Source organism: Brachyistius frenatus, unplaced genomic scaffold, assembly GCF_029030835.1.
Source record: "Brachyistius frenatus isolate BFR_SWC_R1_liver_20210118 unplaced genomic scaffold, ASM2903083v1 Contig_107, whole genome shotgun sequence".
Taxonomy (NCBI): Eukaryota; Metazoa; Chordata; class Actinopteri; family Embiotocidae; genus Brachyistius; species Brachyistius frenatus.
Genome location: NW_027210706.1, coordinates 729,846 through 748,407, shown reverse-complemented (window position 1 = coordinate 748,407; position 18,562 = coordinate 729,846). Strand labels below are relative to the sequence as shown.

Genomic DNA, 18,562 nt, shown 5'->3' with positions numbered 1-18,562 from the left:
AAATCCACTCAAAGCAAATGAGAACACAATAAAGAGGTGATTACTGTTAATTACTTTTATTAATTGGTATTTACATGACTGGTTTGTCAACGTTTTATCAATTATTGTTTTAGTTATCAGTAATGTGACAGAAGCAGAGGGTTGGCTCTGTGCATCACTCACTTCATGACAGGCTTCAGAGAAAAGCTTTATGATTTTTTTTATCTTCTATCTCTGATGAGCCACCACCAGCACGGGACTGTCTTTTTTCAATAATTTAATACTTATCTTTGGTCACATGGGGGAGCTGTGGCACTGTGTTGATTCACCACAACATCCACTACAGCATCCGAGAGAGAGAGAGACAGAGGAGCAGCAGAGAAGCCTGGGCACATATTGAAAATTCACGACATGCACTCCTCAACTTTGGCAAGATGCACAGCAAATATAATGAGCTCAAAGCTGAGAACTTGGTCCTTCCTTACTACTTTATCAGTTTGTATTTCTTTTTCAGATCCATGTGTGTGCGGTTGTGTCTGTGTATGTGTGTGTGTAAAACTCCCAGTATCATCATTTAATATAAATTACTGGCACAGCTGTGGTTTCAACATTACACCAAAAGACACAAACAAAAACAATTAAAACCTCTAACCAAACAGCTACTCTGGTCACGTAGGCTGTGTAGTGAAGGGGAAATGAAATTATATATATGCCCTAAATTACATTTTCTTTTCACCTCTATCTGTTTCTTTTTTATCATCTAATTATCCATGAACTCATCCTACAATTGCTTTTTAAATTGTGCCATATCTTTCTGTCCTTTCCCTCGCTCCAGTCATTCTCTGTCTTTCAGTGTCTGACCTAGTTTTGGACAGCGTTTCTTAAACACACTCCACACACTCCACGCACACGCTCGACACACACACACACACACACACACACACACACACACACACACACACACACACACACACACACACACACACACACACACACACACACACACACACACACACACACACACACACACACACTCTCATACACAACCAGTGGTCCTGCAGGTGCTTAAAATCCATAAAAATTGGTTGAATTTCAATGTGTTTATAAGATTTGGAAATGTCTGGACTTTTGATTTGTGAGGCTGCAATGGCTGGAATTCATCAAGGTCATGAAGCAGCACTTTCAGACAATCAGACACTACCGCACTGTTAAATTCCCATCATGCTCTCCTCTCCTCTCCTCTCCTCTCCTCTCCTCTCCTCTCCTCTCCTCTCCTCTCCTCTCCTCTCCTCTCCTCTCCTCTCCTCTCCTCTCCTCTCCTCTCCTCTCTTCTCTTCTCTTCTCTTCTCTTCTCTTCTCTTCTCTTCTCTTCTCTTCTCTTCTCTTCTCTTCTCTTCTCTTCTCTTCTCTTCTCTTCTCTTCTCTTCTCTTCTCTTCTCTTCTCTTCTCTTCTCTTCTCTTCTTCTATCTGAGGCTGCTGTTGGTGGATTGTGATGCAGAGTGGTGTTGGCATGTTGCCCCAGACCAGACCAAAATACTCACACACACACACACACACACACACACACACACACACACACACACACACACACACACACACACACACACACACACACACACACACACACACACACACACACACACACACACACACAGCGACACACTGTCCAAAACAAAGACACATGCACACACAAACACAGCCTGCAGTATATCATCAAATATGATTTCCCATATATTTGCACTTGTCATGTTCCCTCATCACGGCTGAAAACATGCAGGATTTGGGGACTTTAAAAAAAGGAGAGGACAGCGATGCCACATTGGGACCACAGTTACAGCTACTGCACATGCTGAGTGAGAAGTTTCAACCATCTGGTCAATCATTATTCATAGTGAGGCGTAAACAGTAAAACGTGCCGCTGGCCATGTGTTGCAGCAAGTGTGCGACAGAGAATGAGGGTGGTGAGCTGATAAACTGTTATGAACAGTTGCTACCTCGGCTGATCTGGAACTACGGCGACGTGATTAAAAGGAAACACAAAAGTCGGTGAACAGTTTGTGAGGGGTTCAAAGTCCATCTGGACTAAGAAGACTTAACATGACCAGTCTCTGCTTTACACCATATGGGCGAAGGAGTTTTCATGTGTTGCTGTTCAGAAGAGAAGCCGCGAGTTTGGAAGAGGAGGAGTAGCTGTGTGGATGTTTTTTTTCTTGTGGTTATGTTGGCCAATAAACCCACATGTTGTTTTTTTTCTTTCATCTTCTGCTACAAACATCCTTGATCGATGGACCAACCATTTGCCTGATGAAGACCTGATGGGGTTGAAATGCTGCCTGTTGAGTCCAAATTGGGGGATTATAATCCCGAATTCAGACACTCTTGTACTTTTTCTAAAATATGTTTTCAGTCTCTTTCTATTATGGAAAAGTGCTCCTGAGCACTAGATGTTTTTTTTTTTCCTGCTGCTGTCTTATGTGTTTTTCAAATGTTGCTTTTATTGCAGAAAATCCTAATTAAACCCCATACAAAGGAATACCTAGAGGCCACAAGATGATGTCCTCAGTATTGTTTAGGAATTTGAACTAGTTGAAAATGTCTCTACATGTTCACACACATTATATTTGGTGAATTTTGAATGCAGATTCTGGTTCAAATATTTTTACATGTGAGAAAAGCTGTTCTGGAAAAGGCAAAAAAAAAGACAAATGCGGGCCTTCTACTTACCCTCACAGCTCTGTCCTCAGCCTCTCCCACCAGATGAGCATTGGCACTCGCTTCATATGCACATGCAACACAACAGTTGGCTGCCTTCCCACTGCATCCTACTTTGTCTCTGGATCGTCGAGGGTCTCTCACCCGGTTCACTTTCAGCGGCACACGGCTGAGGTGTCGGTTGGTCATCAACCCCCCTTTCCTTCAGATGGGCGCCCCGGGCTGTTTACATCTGCCATCATCAATGCACCCTGACATGTCCTGGTGTGATCGGATCACAAGTGGACAGCCTTAAGCTGTCTGTTACCACTTGACAATATCGTGTGCTTAGCACTTTCATCACAAAAATATACAAGTAAATAAGCACAGGAACACAAACAAATGAGTGAGTTTAAGCAACAGGCATTTAACAAATTCTCTGCTAACTTAAGCCTCAGTTTAGTGTACCATCTGTTAGAAATGTATGATATTGTTTTTCATTTGTAAATGTCTGAACAAAGTTCAGTGATCTTGTAATTTACAACCTGAACTGTCAGGACCCGGTCAGTTTGGGTCTGATTATTTTATTGTTCCAGTACACCGAGCTCTGATGCAATGGGAATTAATGAACTATGGTGAAACAAACTTCACTTACAGACTGTTTTAAATTACTAAACAGCTGCCTTATTGCTACAGGTTTGCAGTTAATCTCTCCTGCTTTCTGCAAATTTTAGCTGCGCTCGGCAGAATCACGCATGAGATTTTTTCTCATATCAAAAAAATATAAGACGAGCAGGCATAGATCTTCAGGTGAACAATTGAATAAAGGGGAAACAAATTCCCAAACCTGCAAATCAGCAGTAACTTGATGGAAACACAGGCAGCCTTCCAAGATGGCCCAGGATGCACTGAGGATGTATTGCATACACACTGCTTAAAGAATGTGGTCACATGTATCTCAAACCACCTCAGAATGTGGCCTGAGTGAATCAGATCTCAGTGTGTTCTGGGTGTGTGAACACCTTTGCATTCAGCTGAGCACTTGTGATCAGATCACTCCAGGACAGATCAGATCGGAGGTGTGTACAGCCTCTTTGTCAATCTTCCTGAGGCATGCGATGTGCCACTGCCGGGATTGCTTGTGACCCCAGTTATGGCTACAGCCAGCTGGGTTTGGGTCTCACTTTAAACCGGACTTCGCTGTATCCCCCACTACCTCCACTTAACCCTCCCGTTGTCCTCGGGTCAAAATGACCCGCAGTTGCGTTCAACCAAGTTCTATTTTATTTTATTTTATTTTATTTTAATTTCATATTTTTAATATATTTTTATTTTTATAGTAGGCAGCCTTCTTGTAACCAATATTCCCCAAAAATATAAAAATAAAATAGAACTTGGTTGAACACAGCTGCGGGTCATTTGGACCCTAGGACAACGGGAGGGTTAAGCAATGCACTCCAAGTGGCCTGCTCTGATGTCTGACAGACTTGAAATCGGGGTGAACGTAGAGATCGGTGCTGTGACATCCAGTCCTGGTCCACCACTCGGAACCTTAACCTCAGCGCAGCTTCACCCCCGTCGCCTTCCGTGCAACTCGGAGGGAGGAGAGTTGAACTGAAAGGGTTCAATGTCTCTTTGTTCTTGCCACTGCTGGAATAGCAACTTTTTCTCCAGGATTTTCTGCCACTGAATCATGCTTAATATTTAAAGGGACGTGTATATACAGGTGCACTCGTAGAATTTCTAATAGGAAGGCCCTCTTTTGAAATTAGTCTAAAGTCTCATCATGGGCTACATTTCCTACAGTCTGAGTACAGAGCTGAGAGGAATTGCAGAAGTCTAGTTGAATTCAAATATGCTGAAAGGTTAATATGAATTTTTTGACATTGCCTACCCCAACTTTAAGTTCCAGCAAGTTTATTACCAGGTACAGGGAGGTGAGATCTACAGAAAATGTAAGTTATGGTGCTCAATGTGTTACAACCATGTGAACAAAGAATCCTCTCATGTCAAAGTATTTTCCCATTTCAGAGAGTGTAAAAATGTGCAAAAAAAAAAATCACCTATTATGAATTGAGAGACGGGACATCCCCACGTTTCGGACTGAAAGAACTTCTAGTGATCAGAAACGACTCGTCAGAGGTGTGTAATATGCGGTTTCCTGCAAGATGAAGATTTATCTGATAACATGTCAACACCATGCACAATTACATCATTTAAAACATTTTCCAGCTGATGTGAAGTCACTCTTTCACATCAACTGACATGTTTTTTTGGAAGAGCATGACAACAAGGTTTATTATTGTAAGATCTGTTCAATTTCAATAGCTCTACTTGTTACGAAGGAAGATTTTAGCTGTGAATATCTCAGTGACTTGTCTTCCACAGTGTGTGTGTGTGTGTGCGTGCGTGCGTGTGTGTGTGTGTGTGTGCGTGCGCGCGCACGCGCTCTCTCTCTCTCTCTCTCTCTCTCTCTCCCTCCACCTCTGCTTGGCTGTCAGCTTGCCTCGACCACGTAGCAGCTTCCTGGCAGCGGCAGCAGCTTGTTTCTACTCTCCCTCTCTCTGACACACACTCACTCGCTCCCTCTCTCGCTCCCTCTCTCACACACACACACACACACACACACACACACACACACACACACACACACACACACACACACACACACACACACACACACACACACACACACACACACACAGTATCAGTAGCCCATGTAGAACCACGTAGCACCAGCTTTGGATTTTAACCACCAGCAGCAGCAGCAGCAGCAGCCGAAGCGCCAATGGATCTCTTTGAATTCGACTTTTTCAGAGACTGGGAGCTTGAACAACCATGGTAAGTCCTGCGCGCACTGCTTTATTACCTTGTGTGTGTTTTTTGTTGTTGTTGTTTTTTTTTGTGTGTGTATGTGTGTGTTTAACGTGGAGGGATGAGTGGACACGGCGGCCGCGCTTTGGACGTACAAATCAAGAAGTAGATTTTTCGGGGATGCAGCCAAAGTGAGTCCCGGAGAAATCGTGCAAACCGTCTTTCTTTGTCACCGTAAAGCTGCCGTTGTTGCTGGAGACGAACCGGGCATTCACACGTAGCCTGCACACACACATCCACACACATCCACACACACAGACAAACACTGTGCACAAGCAGCGCAACGCCGGCTTTGACCGTCTCATTGTGACATTAAGGAATGTTTGATTTGAACGAGTGAAAGCACCGGCTGATGTGACAGAGCGGTGACACGGTGAGCAGCACCGGTGCAGGCAGAAAGTATTTATTACATTTCAGTGCTTAAAGTCTGACAGTGTAGTTCAATTTGTGAGTAAACAGAGTTGAAGTTAGCTCGTTGTGAAGTACTGGTGTTGGTGTTTGATCTGATTTTGGGACACAGTTATGAACACATGATGATGGTGTGAAGTTGGATTGGGATGGTTTCATTTCAGTGGAACCGAAACGTTTGCCTGTGTGTTGATTGTGCATCGCTCAGTTATTTATCTATAATAATGTTGACTAAATAAACTGAATGAATGACATTGTGGTTGTGGTCTATAGACAGCCTTACATTCTGCTGTCATCTGGTCTTAAAAGTGTCTTTTTGTTGATGCAGAACTGAAATGATTAGTCCATTATTCAGTTATTTCACCAACAGAAAACACTTTTTGGTTCCAGCTCCTCTGATGTGACAATTTGTTGCATTTCACTGTCATTGCAAATTCAATATTGATTATTGGTTGGACACAACAGGGGGATGATAGATTAGCAAATATCTATTAGCTGATATTAATTAACTCATTGCAGATTTATACATCTGTGTTAATGCCAGTGAATAAATGAAAAGAAACTGGAGCAGAAATGTCAAAGATAGTTGTAAAGAAAGTTCTAAACATTAAACAGTGAGTCTATAGTTTGTCCATCAAAAAAAAACTAATTTAAAGGAACAATATATATATATATATATATATATATATATATATATATATATATAAAGTTCTTATCTCATATTTTCAAATTCTAAAATATCAACATTTGTATGGGCCTTTTACAGACTAAACTGGGGATCAGTATCAGTTGGACTACCATCTGTAATAAAAAATGATAGTTCCTTAGGGTACAGTATTGCATTGTCTCGCTCTGCACTCCTCACTGAAGTCATTTTCTATGCAGCAGAGGACATAAGAACAAAGACCCACATGGGAAGAAGTGCCTTTTAAGGCTTTTAACGCTACGGAGGCCAGAAGATGCTGGAGCTTTAAAAGATGATGGAAAGGCTGTAATCTGCCAGAAGTTAAACATTATTCTATTTCTCTGCATGATTTGTCATTTGTGCAGAAACCTGGCACATGTAAAGTAATAGAGGGGCAATTTGACCACTGAGAACAGCTTGTCAGCTCAGACTCTGGTTGCACTGGGCAGCTTCCTGTTGAGGCTGCAGTGTCGACTGCATTTATGTAGGATTTTTTTTTTGATCCAAAGTACTTCACAATTTAGCCTCTGGTTGACCCATTCTCCACCAACCCTGAAATCAGTAGAGGTAGTCTACCTGCTGAACCACAGCTGCCCCTGTGCATGCACTCTATGGTTTGATGGAAGGTGCTTTGCACCATCAGAAACAACACAGACAGTCCACATGGTGTTGTGAGAGTGCAGTCAGTTCTGGTTTCAGTCTGTGAATGTGATAAATGCTAGAATTCCTCAGGAAGCCTTGACTTAATTGATTTAAAAAAAAATAATTGTATATTAGAGTTGCAAATATTTATTATTTTCACATAGTGAGGAGGATTATAAGAGGTAAGGTCTATGTGACAGTCAGCCTCTCCACTTCAACCATGTATTACTGTGGGAGCACAATAACTTGGCAACCACGTTGCTGTTTTGAGTCCGTATTCCAGCAGGGAGAGTGTGAGCAGGGAGAGCGACACGCACTGCTGTCCCTCAGCAGCCACCATGGAAGGGCTCTGGAGCAAGGTACTTAACCCCCCGCTGCTGGAGTGGAGCTGCTCAGGGCTCAACAACAAGCTTGGGGTGTCTACACATGTAACCCTCCCCCTGCCACCACTCCATCACGCCTGTGCTGTCAGATGGTCCTGATGGGAAACGGGGCTCACAATGAAACAGGCTTTATTCTGGAAAAGAAAAAAAAAACCCACAGAAATGTACATGAAACATAAAATTAAACAGTAGAACAATAAAAAGAGCGTCTGATGGGTCGATCAGGTGAATGATGTAATCTGATAAGGACTTTACTGGTCGGTGAGGGTGTGCCAGGCAGGGAATGAAAACAAGGAGACTCTCCTTGATGTGTAATTAAATATTCATGCTTTGGTATTATGCAGCAAGGTCTGTTTATGCAGTTGTAGTTATTTCTGGGTGTATCAATGCTAATGGTTGCCATCCTAGGGCTCATGACCCCTCTAAATGGTCACAAGATAAATCCGAGGGGGTCAGGAGATGCTGAAAGAAATCAGAAAAAAGAAAAAAAAAATAGTCCTCTGCAGAAAACTTTATTCCCGTGTTACTTTTTGTTTGTTTCTTGACTCTTGTTCTATTAAACAATGTCAGATGAGAAGGAAAAACGTCTTTGGTGAAGCTCTCAAAAGAGGTTTCAGGTAAGCAGACAATCCGGTGTTGGGATCTACATTATAGACACTGTTTTAAAGGTATGAACAGGACTACTCATTGATGAAGTAACAGGATTTGTCAGTTGTTTAAATAATTCGCTAGTTTAAACAGACATTGTTGTCAACAAGGCAGGGGACCTGGGAAACTGCTGCTCATTTCCCACAACAGTGAACATTGTAACCACAGTGGTAGATGATCAGAAAATAGTCGTAGGAGTTATTGCTGCAAGGGTCATAAGCATTTTCAAAGGCACGCAGCACAAAGATAAATAATGTCATCCCATCAATGGGTTGTTTTATAGGTCGGTGACAAACAACATAGTTTGATATTAAAATCAAAGGACTACTTTGCCAAATTTCTTTCCAAAAATGTTCAGCTTGGAAGTCCTTGTTACTTTCACTTACAAGTTTGCTGGTAATTGGACAGCACACAACTGAAAGGGTTTAATTGTCCAACATCATCGGGACCCCCATCCCAACACGATCTGTCACTTTATGAGACAATCTGAGAAGCACTCATTGGTGTCCTTCACTCAGTTACCTCCGTCATGTTTTTCATGTGCAAACACCGTGAAGATCTTCGAGCAGAGATTGTTTGAAAGTGTAAAACGGTCGTCCACATGCACGCAATCTGTTGTGCTGAGATATTCAAAAGATAGATTTCTTGAAGCTTGATGTTGGGAGAAATATGATATATGACAAAAGCACAGTCCAGTGTGGCCACTCGCAGCAGGTACACTTTTGCCTTTAGACATGGTTGGAGAACATGTCATGCACTCATGTTAAGCATACTGAACCCATAAACCAGCCAAATAGGAGTAATATAATGAATTCTCCGTCTCAGCAGGGTCCAAGCCAAAGAAATGTATTTGGTTGGGAATGAAGCCAATGCAGCGCATGATTCTGCTGTTCCTTATCCAAAGTCTGCTCCTAACCAGTGTCTTTTACCAACAGCTCTAAAAGCTGCTTTGATGTAGCCGCCGACTCAGTGCTAATAAATGTTCAAATGGACTCAACTGTCCAAGATTATAAGCAGGAAAACACCGTTACTGGAAGATGAAAACCAGAATGCGGACAGAGTTATTTTCAAATGGATCTATTTTCCTAAAATTTGACAATGGATTTCACAGGCATAAAAGACGACACACACCTTCAATAGACACCACGAACATCACTCTGATTGGATTTAAAAGTCTGTCACTCGCCATTGATGTGTGGCTGGTGTTTGACAGTAGATTTTCCCTTTAAGGGAAGAAAAAAAAAAAACGAGAGAGAGAAAACAATCTTGAAGCTCCCCACGCCTTTGTTAAATCTGAACGAACACTGTAGGTCTCCTCCTCCTCCTCCTCCTGAAGAAATACCCTTTCATCTCTTCTCCTCTTTGTTGCTCTTTCTCCATCCTCCTCCTCCCATCTCGCCTCTTGTTTCATTCTCTCGCTCGGAGATCTGAAGGCTTTGTATGATTGTAATAGGGCTTCCATTGGATGTTGCGTACTCCTCACTGTAATTGCCCATCATGTAGCTGGCTAATCATGGCAGTGGAATCTGGGGGAAGATAGCTTTGAATGTTAATTGATGCTGATGGTGATTGGTTGAACCATTTAAGTAGTTAATTAGAGAATTGATTACATATATCGTCAGCATGAAATGATACGATTCCAGCTGTGTGTTCCGGAGCCCAAAAGTTCACGCTTGCAGGAAGGAAGATCATTCTTGTTTCTATTGCTGGATCTTTCCAGATGTAAAAACCTTTTGCATTTCTTTCATTGTTGCTTTTAAATGTCAAAAAATGTACTCAACTTACATGTTTAAAGTTGCAGTCAAAATGCTGTTTTCAGACCAGTCTGGAAAAAAAAACGCAAGAAGAGAGGGTGGAATTTGCAGGGGAAAGTGGTGACAGAGTCAACTCATTCAATGTTCATTCTCACAGTCCAATATTCAATCTGCCCATCAATCCTCACAAGCTCTCAATCAGATCGGTCACACGTGCAGGCTCAATAAGCGCAAAATCATTCATCACACTGAAATTTCCATCCTCGCTGAGTGATCGGCCTTGGCTTGCCAAACCAGCTCCACTTGATGATACTTTCACACCAACATCATCAGCGACTCAGCGCCCGCAAAAGGAAGCTGTGTCACATCCCAAACTGCCAAGAATTCACAAACAAATGCTCCAAAGCTGACAGCAGATAACACTGAAGGAAGTCTTCTTACTGGAAAAAAAAAAATCCATTTTATCCTGTACTGCCGGTACAATTATCCCACAGGGCTGTAAAATAAGAGCTCTGTCAGCAGGTGTGAAGAAGCTGGGTAAACTACTCTGATCACCTGGAGTCGTGTGGGAGGAAACAGTCACTGTCCGCGGTGCTGAAAAAACTGTGTCTGTATTTTGTTTTTAGCTTTGTGCTTTTTAATTGAAGTCCTGATTCCACGTAAGAAAAATTCTCATAAACAATTTCACAATTCCATAAAAACTCAAATATTCACAACTAAAACAAATATTGTGAACTGATAAAAAAAATGATTTAAAGGATGAGGTAGCATCACAAGGTTGTCGAAGGATGCATACAGTCGTGTTTGGGAAAAACACACTTTTATACAGACACTGCTAATCAGAAACAATGGTAACAATTCATGAGTAACTATAGGCAGAGCTGCAAAACATATTTTCTTAAATTAATCCATCAGTTGCTTTTCTGATAATGTATAAATCATTAAAATGAAAAAGTAAAGATCAGAAAATGTTGACAAATAAAGGCCATAACAAAACATTCTTGTTTTATCTGACTCACAGTCCGAAACCCAAGAATTTTAAATATACAAATATATGAAGTGGAGAAACGCAGCAGTCGATCACTAAAAGAGAAGGTTTATCACTTTGACTTCTTTTGGAATTTAATTATTAAAACTGTTGGGAATTAATTTTCTAGATTAACTGTTTCAGCACTAATGTGACAAACCCGACTAATGACAAAAGTACCTCAGTTGATTTTTGTCCCCTAAATACAACATCAACCACAACAGTAAAGTTGTGGGGTGTAAAACCAAAACAATGAGCTTAAATATGCTAAAGCGTCTACAGAGCTTGGGGGGTGGGGGCTGTGGGGTGGGTAAAACTTCGGTGTGGGTCTGATGGAAACAGTTGACATTTGTTTTGACATTACACACAGTCATTTAAATCTGTTGTTGATTAAATACACATATTGATTAGAGCAGCTCTAAGACAATGTTTCCAGATTTGAAAGAACTGTTTTCTGTGGATTTGATGTGTTCCAGAAGTATTTATTGAGTTCTGAGCCAACGAGTAATTGTGAGGAGTCGTCGGTGATCCACTGCAGACTTTTCTGTGCTCCGAAGAATGTAATATTATACATGTGTCTTTCCAGCTGTTTATACATTTTAACAACAAAGTTTAAACAATAATGAGGCCAAATGTTTTCTTAGGTTTTTGGGGATTTGAAGCCCATATCAGTGCAACACAATGCTAGACCATAAAGCCAGTTAAAGTACGACATCTGTGACATATTAGGATTAAAAAATACAAAATGTCCCGGAGGTGAAGTATTCTCAACTGAATTGCTTTTCTATTCTTACATTTATGTCTCGCATATCATTGCCACTTACAGTTCCTTTTCCACACTGTTTTTAGTCTTCAGTCTTTTTAATCTTAAGATAAAAAAAAGTATATCTAAAGCAAGAGTGCTGTCAGTCATCAAAGCAGCAAAAGAGAAAATAAAATGCCTTCAATGCTATAATCTTCAGAATCAAATTTAAGGTGATGTATCGTCTGAATGAATTGTTAAATGGATAATCAACTCGTATTATCCCATTGCTCAACCAGTACCAGGACAGGGGTCTGTTGTTAAAGCTTTATTAGTAGGTAAATCGAGGCCCCCTTGTACTGCTGAGAGCTGGACCGGAGACATTTTAGGGTTTTCACAAGCTCCACATAAAGAGCGAAGCCATCTGTTCCGTTTCTTAAGTGTCTTACAAGAAAATTAAGAGTAACCATCTGGATGGGATATAAAAATCCTCAGCAGAACATTTATCTTTATCAGTGAAATTTGTGCATCTCTCTCCTCTTCAGTTCACATGTAAGCATACTGTTGGTCTCCCATTCATTTTGAATTGAACACTGCACTTTCTCTGGTGAGTTGGATCATGTCATGGATAATTAGACAAATTCCACAGTGCAAAACCACCAATATTCCAGGAGGTCAAACCTTTACTTTATTTATTGATTTATTGAATGAAGAAGGATTTATAGCAATTCCTTAAATTTGTCAAATTACTGTGTAGTTGCCCACTAAAATGGCCAATTTACAAACTAAGTGACAAATACATTTAACTGAAACTAAATTCCCAACAGATAATTACACAATAATCATTATCATGATATAATAATAAAAACCAATAAAGTGAAAACACACACAGCAATTTACCACGACAAACATCAGATGATAAGACCCAGAAGGCACTAAGCAGCTCAATGAGGTGCAGTAAAAGTCAGTCATGAGTGCAGCTGAAGTACTTACACTGAGGTATGTCTCTCTGAGCAGCAATATCTTTATTAAAAAAGACTTCGAGTAGAGCGTTCACATGGAGCTGAGGCAGCTTATCAAATAAACAGAAGCAGACGACTTCACTGTCTCTTTGTTAGTTTCGCACAAAAATCACAATCGCCTTGTAGTCAATAGATGTGACTCAAAGCCCTGTAACTATTAATTAGACTATAAAGCTGAGCATAACTGTGCTGAACTGAAACAGATCTTTCCCATGGGATCCGATCACCCAGCCTGTGTTGGAGCTGTTCTTCTAATATTAGCAGAGTCATTGTCTTCAGAGTGCTTTCCACCTTTCATACTCTAATACTCTTTATCTGTGCAGTGATTTGCTCCCAGTGTCTTTTTTTTATTTGTATGTCTTTTGAAAGATTAGTTTTGGGTTCGTTTTCTTTATCAGAGAATACACAGAGGAGCGAGAAGGGAAGCGCAAGCTGCGGTAGAGTTTTTGAACCACATTCAAACCCACAACAGCAGCAGAAGGAGGACAAAAGAGATGTGAAACCTACCAGAGGTTGTAAAATCATGCAATATTGATACAATTGAAGCGCTAAATGATATGAAATGTGTGTTTTTGTTTTGTTTTGTTTATTTAGTAAGGACTTTATTTAATTAGCAAACCATTCACTTAAGATAATATTCATTCATTTACTGGGAGAACTGAATTAGGCCTGGGTCAGATTAGTTAATGGAGAACTTACTTGAAATTACATTCCTTAATTTGTTGTTAAAACTAATTAAGAATTGGTTTAATTAGTTGATCAAGTATTTGCTTGAAGCAGCGTTCTCTAATTTGTTGTGAGATTTTCATTGGTAATTACTTGAATTAGTTAATGAATAAATGTTAATGATTTGCCAACTACATGATAATAACTGCCAGTATAACGTGAAATGACATTATTTTATAATGATCTCTATTTTAACACTGACTACCAGCTTTAATTAGGAGCACATGCTCAACTCAAGCTAAACTTATTAATGTAGTGAAACACAACTACTGCCACCTGCTACTGCTTCTAGTACTACTACTGTTGCTGCTACTATTACTGCTTCTACTACACTTAATTCTACAATTACTACTGCTGTTACTACTCCTTCTGCTGCTAATGCTGCTTAGCTACTACTAGTAGTACTTCTACTACTGCTACTAAAATGAGGATTTCAAATCAGTATAATTGCCTTCAATATCTATCAAACAGTTTAAACTGGTGTACAGTACCTTTTAAAAAAAAAAAAATCTAAATTCAATCACATGCAGAATAAAAGTCGTGACTGGGCAAGGCATATCAGCAGTACTGTGTGTGTGTGTGTGTGTGTGTGTGTGTGTGTGTGTGTGTGTGTGTGTGTGTGTGTGTGTGTGTGTGTGTGTGTGTGTGTGTGTGTGTGTGTGTGTGTGTGTGTGTGTGTGTTGGAGGGTTTAGAGAAAGAGAGAGCACGAGAGAGTGAAAGACTTGGCAGTCAACACCAGGTAGCTACACACACACACACACACACACACACACACACACACACACACACACACACACACACACACACACACACACACACACACACACACACACACACACACACACACACACACACACACACACACACACACACACACACCGCAGGTCCCGAGGTTGGCAGAGCCATCTGCCAAGAGGAGCATGGTGCTGAGGAATGATAACACATGCACACACACACACACACACACACACACACACACACACACACACACACACACACACACACACACACACACACACACACACACACACACACACACACACACTATTTAATTTTTTTTAAGAGCACACACACACACACACACACGCACACGCACACTCACACACACACACACACACACACACACACACACACACACACACACACACACTATTTAATTTTTTTTAAGAGCACACACACACACACACACCACACGCACACGCACATGCGCGCACACACACACACACACACACACACACACACACACACACACACACACACACACACACACACACACACACACACACACACACACACACACACACACAATATGCCTTGAACCCAGTGCTCTGGTCGTTCTCTCCTCTCTGCTGCAGTTGGCACTAGTGATACTGCTGATACCTACTTTGTGTCTGTGTTTCTGTCCAAATGTGTGTCTGTGCGAGTATTTTGAAGATGGCCGAAAGCCCACTTAATTTGAGTCCACAGAGATGGATTGGAAACCTGTCTAGCTGTCTGTTGGCTGCATGTTTTAGCTTTTTGAACTTTAATGGTTTCGCACATTCATTTTGTCCAACATTGTTAAGGTCCACTTCTGTACATCCACACCTGCCCTGCACCTGCAATAAGTATTATTTATTTATTTATGCAGGCTGCAAAGAGAAACCCGCCCTCTGTGTTTCTCAGACCAGCTTGTTACATTTAATACATGTTTATTTCTTAGATTTTAGCTACCGGGGAGGAGTTGATTTAAATTCCGCAGTTATCGTAAAATGTACAAATTATAGATTTTTAATTGGCTGATTCAACTTAATACTAAAACTTCTACTACTAACTTTCAGCAAGCAAAATAAAACAAAAACAGATTCACTATTTCCCCACCAGAGTTGTATCTCTGGCCATAAAGAGATTGCTTGGAAACTCATAAACCAACATGTGGAGAAATAAAAGTAAAATGACAAAATACCTAAAAAATCCAGACAATTAAAAGATTTTAGGGATTTCCTTTTTGGATTTCTTGTCAAAATGATCAGATGGATGGGAGCGAGTGCATAGGGAGTACTTGGAGTCAGTGTTTCCAAAATGCTGTGAACAGCCCAGGATTCAAGTTTTCTAATGTGGATCTAATGGTTATTCATCTCCTGTTAAATTTGAATATTGAAACCTAGACAATTGGATTTCTTGCCGAGTGTTAATACTGAACATTGTTTTCATGTGTTAATTTTTTCAAACACAGCCAGCCATAATCAAATTCCTTTTTATTTGTACCTGCAAATTATAAAACAATGAATCAGCGACTAACTTAATTTTGGCTTTCTCTGTTTTTGAAATATAATTATTTTGTAATAGAGACATTTGATGCTTTTGAAGTTAATGATTGCAATTGGCATGAACAATAAACCCACATGAGCCACAGCCTTCCAATATAACTGGATACTGGACTTTTCTTTAATACAGTTCAATATAATAATAGGAAGTATTAAAGGCAATATTTGGTGCACTGTGTGTTCCTGTTAGAGCATGTTGTCCTGCATGTTGGTGTGATGCTAGGTAGCATCCTCTTAGCTCAGGGTGTGTGTCTCTTCCTCAGACAATTCAATTAATATCTAGATACACATGTATTGATCTCATACACACTACAGGTAAAGTTGCAGCTGTACAATCGGCCAACACAATTGCTGGCGACCTGAAAGAATTGATTTATAATACACATTATTTATACAAAACAACAGAGACCTAATAGCGAACAAGCCTGTTAACATTTCTGTCAGATAACACATCAGCCAATCAAAAATCCATATAAATTACTCCCAGCAGGCCTTTATGATTTGGCTTTATGTATGTGCGTGTGCGTGTACGTGTGCGTGCGTGCGTGTGTGCGTGTGTGTGAGTGTGTGTGTGTGTGTGTGTGTGTGTGAGAGTGTGAGTGTGAGTGTGTGTGTGTGTGTGAGAGTGTGTGCGCGTGTGCGTGCGTGTGCGTGTGTGTGTGAGTGTGTGCGTGTGTGCGTGTGTGTGTGTGTGTGAGAGCGTGAGTGTGAGCGTGCGTGTGCGTGTGTGTGTGCTTGTGCGTGTGTGTGAGAGTGTGTGAGTGTGTGCGTGTGTGTGCGTGTGTGTGTGAGAGTGTGTGCGTGTGTGCGTGTGTGTGTGTGTGTGAGAGCGTGAGTGTGAGCGTGTGCGTGTGCGTGTGTGTGTGCTTGTGCGTGTGTGAGTGTGTGAGTGTGTGCGTGTGTGTGTGCGTGTGTGAGAGTGTGAGTGTGAGTGTGACTGCGGCACATTTGAGAGAAAGAGACACAGACAGAGAGGGCTAGTTAGCTTCCCAGGACAGTAGATTAAACAGTGAATTTAAAATTAAACAGAAATAATAAAAGTGCATTTGAAAGCAGGGCGACACAGAGGAAGTGAGAGTGCGAGTCAGAGACGGAGAGGGCTAATGACGTAGCTTTGCTAGCCGGGGCCAATTTACTGTGCGGTTTCGAAAGGTCATCTCCTACATGGAGGCCTGTCTGTGACAAATTACATTATTTACACCGAGTAGAAGGAGGCAGCGAGACTGAGAGAAACACAGAGAATAAAAAAGAAGAGAGGGAGGAAGAGAGTGTCTGCGTGTTTGATTGTAATTGGTCTGCAGTGTTAACACGAGAACCCTGAAGACATTTGGTAACACTTTGCCTAATGATGCTCTTATCAAATCACAAGACCTACGTTTTTGACATGGAGCTGCTATGTCCTGAGTGTCATAAAAAGATGTTTACCTGCAAAGTTTTGATGGTTTAATTTGGAATGCAGGGCAGACTGTGTATTCACTGCACTGACTGTTGCATTAAATTGCTAATTTTCCACAATTACCTGCATCACTTCTGCACAAACAACGGCCTGTTTTACTATTCTCTTTCACTAATGTCAGCAGCTTTATCTTGGCTGCCAGTTTATTAAAACTGTTTTATTTACTGCCATAAACACTTGATGTCATGCAGGTAAAGTCTTTTCAGGGAGAACCCCCCGTGGAGCTGAGGAAGTGGTGTGTTTGATGTTTGATGTTAGCTTAGGCTAAAGAAAAGAAGTGGCTGAAAATTAGCATGAGCAGCCTGGCAGGATAGATAGAAAAAAAGAGGGCCACCAACAAAACTTAAAGTCTTAAAGATTGACGGAGACGTGACTCTCACTTTTTGATTGGCAAGTGATCTCTGGAAAGTGCCGTGCAGAGACTTTGATTGACAGGTGATCCTCGGCAAATGCCAAAGATGAAGAAAAAAGACAAACCCACAACAAAACCGAAAGGTTTTCAGATCGCTCACACAATCTTACACTGCATCATTATGTAAATAAGATGATAACGCAATGTATCAACTTGTACTATATAGTCATAATTCCTTCCCATTATTTCCACTACATTAAACAAAGCAGGACTGCCAAGCATTGAAATAAAGGCATTTCAGTGGTTCTTATTTCCCCTGAAGGAAAGGACCCGGTTCCCCAAAGACCAGCTCAGTGTGTGTATATGTCTGTGTGTCCCCTGGGCTATCCAGAGAAGGGAAGCGCCAACGGGATCACTAGTTAAATGGTGTGGCACTTGGGACTGAACAGAACTATTAATATTTAGATTTAACTTCTTTAAGGAAATGGCTTACATGAATAAAGAATAATATTTGCTGATCAAAATTTTCTTGGAAGTGCCCAGCACAAATATTCTCTTTTTATATCTGAATCTGTAAATATGAATTGCATGTTCTATGGTAAATGTTTAACGATTGTGAGACTGAAAAACTGTAGAATTCCTCACTGTGATTGTATTATAATATCCATTTTACACTGCACATGGACTAATGGTAAAATACAGCAACACTGTAATGACAGTGAATGTAGTGTAGTACTTTTACATTTGTTTTGTATAGTTTAGCTATCTTTTTATCTATAAAAATCAACAGCTAAATGTGCTGCTATTCAAAAGTACATTTTTAATTAGAAACCCAACCAAAAAAATGGACTGAGTTAAATATTAC

At 40.7% G+C, this 18,562-nt stretch overlaps 1 protein-coding gene across 1 annotated transcript in view; it reads left to right on the top strand.

The window, feature by feature from the left end:
- Positions 1 to 5,247: 5,247 nt before the first annotated feature.
- aff2 (AF4/FMR2 family, member 2) overlaps positions 5,248 to 18,562 on the top strand; it is a 149,274-nt gene continuing 135,959 nt past the window's right edge. The window contains exon 1 of the mRNA XM_069712187.1: positions 5,248 to 5,512. Coding sequence (XP_069568288.1) covers positions 5,460 to 5,512 — 53 coding nt within the window. The 5' untranslated portion in view covers positions 5,248 to 5,459. The remainder of the gene's footprint in view (positions 5,513 to 18,562) is intronic.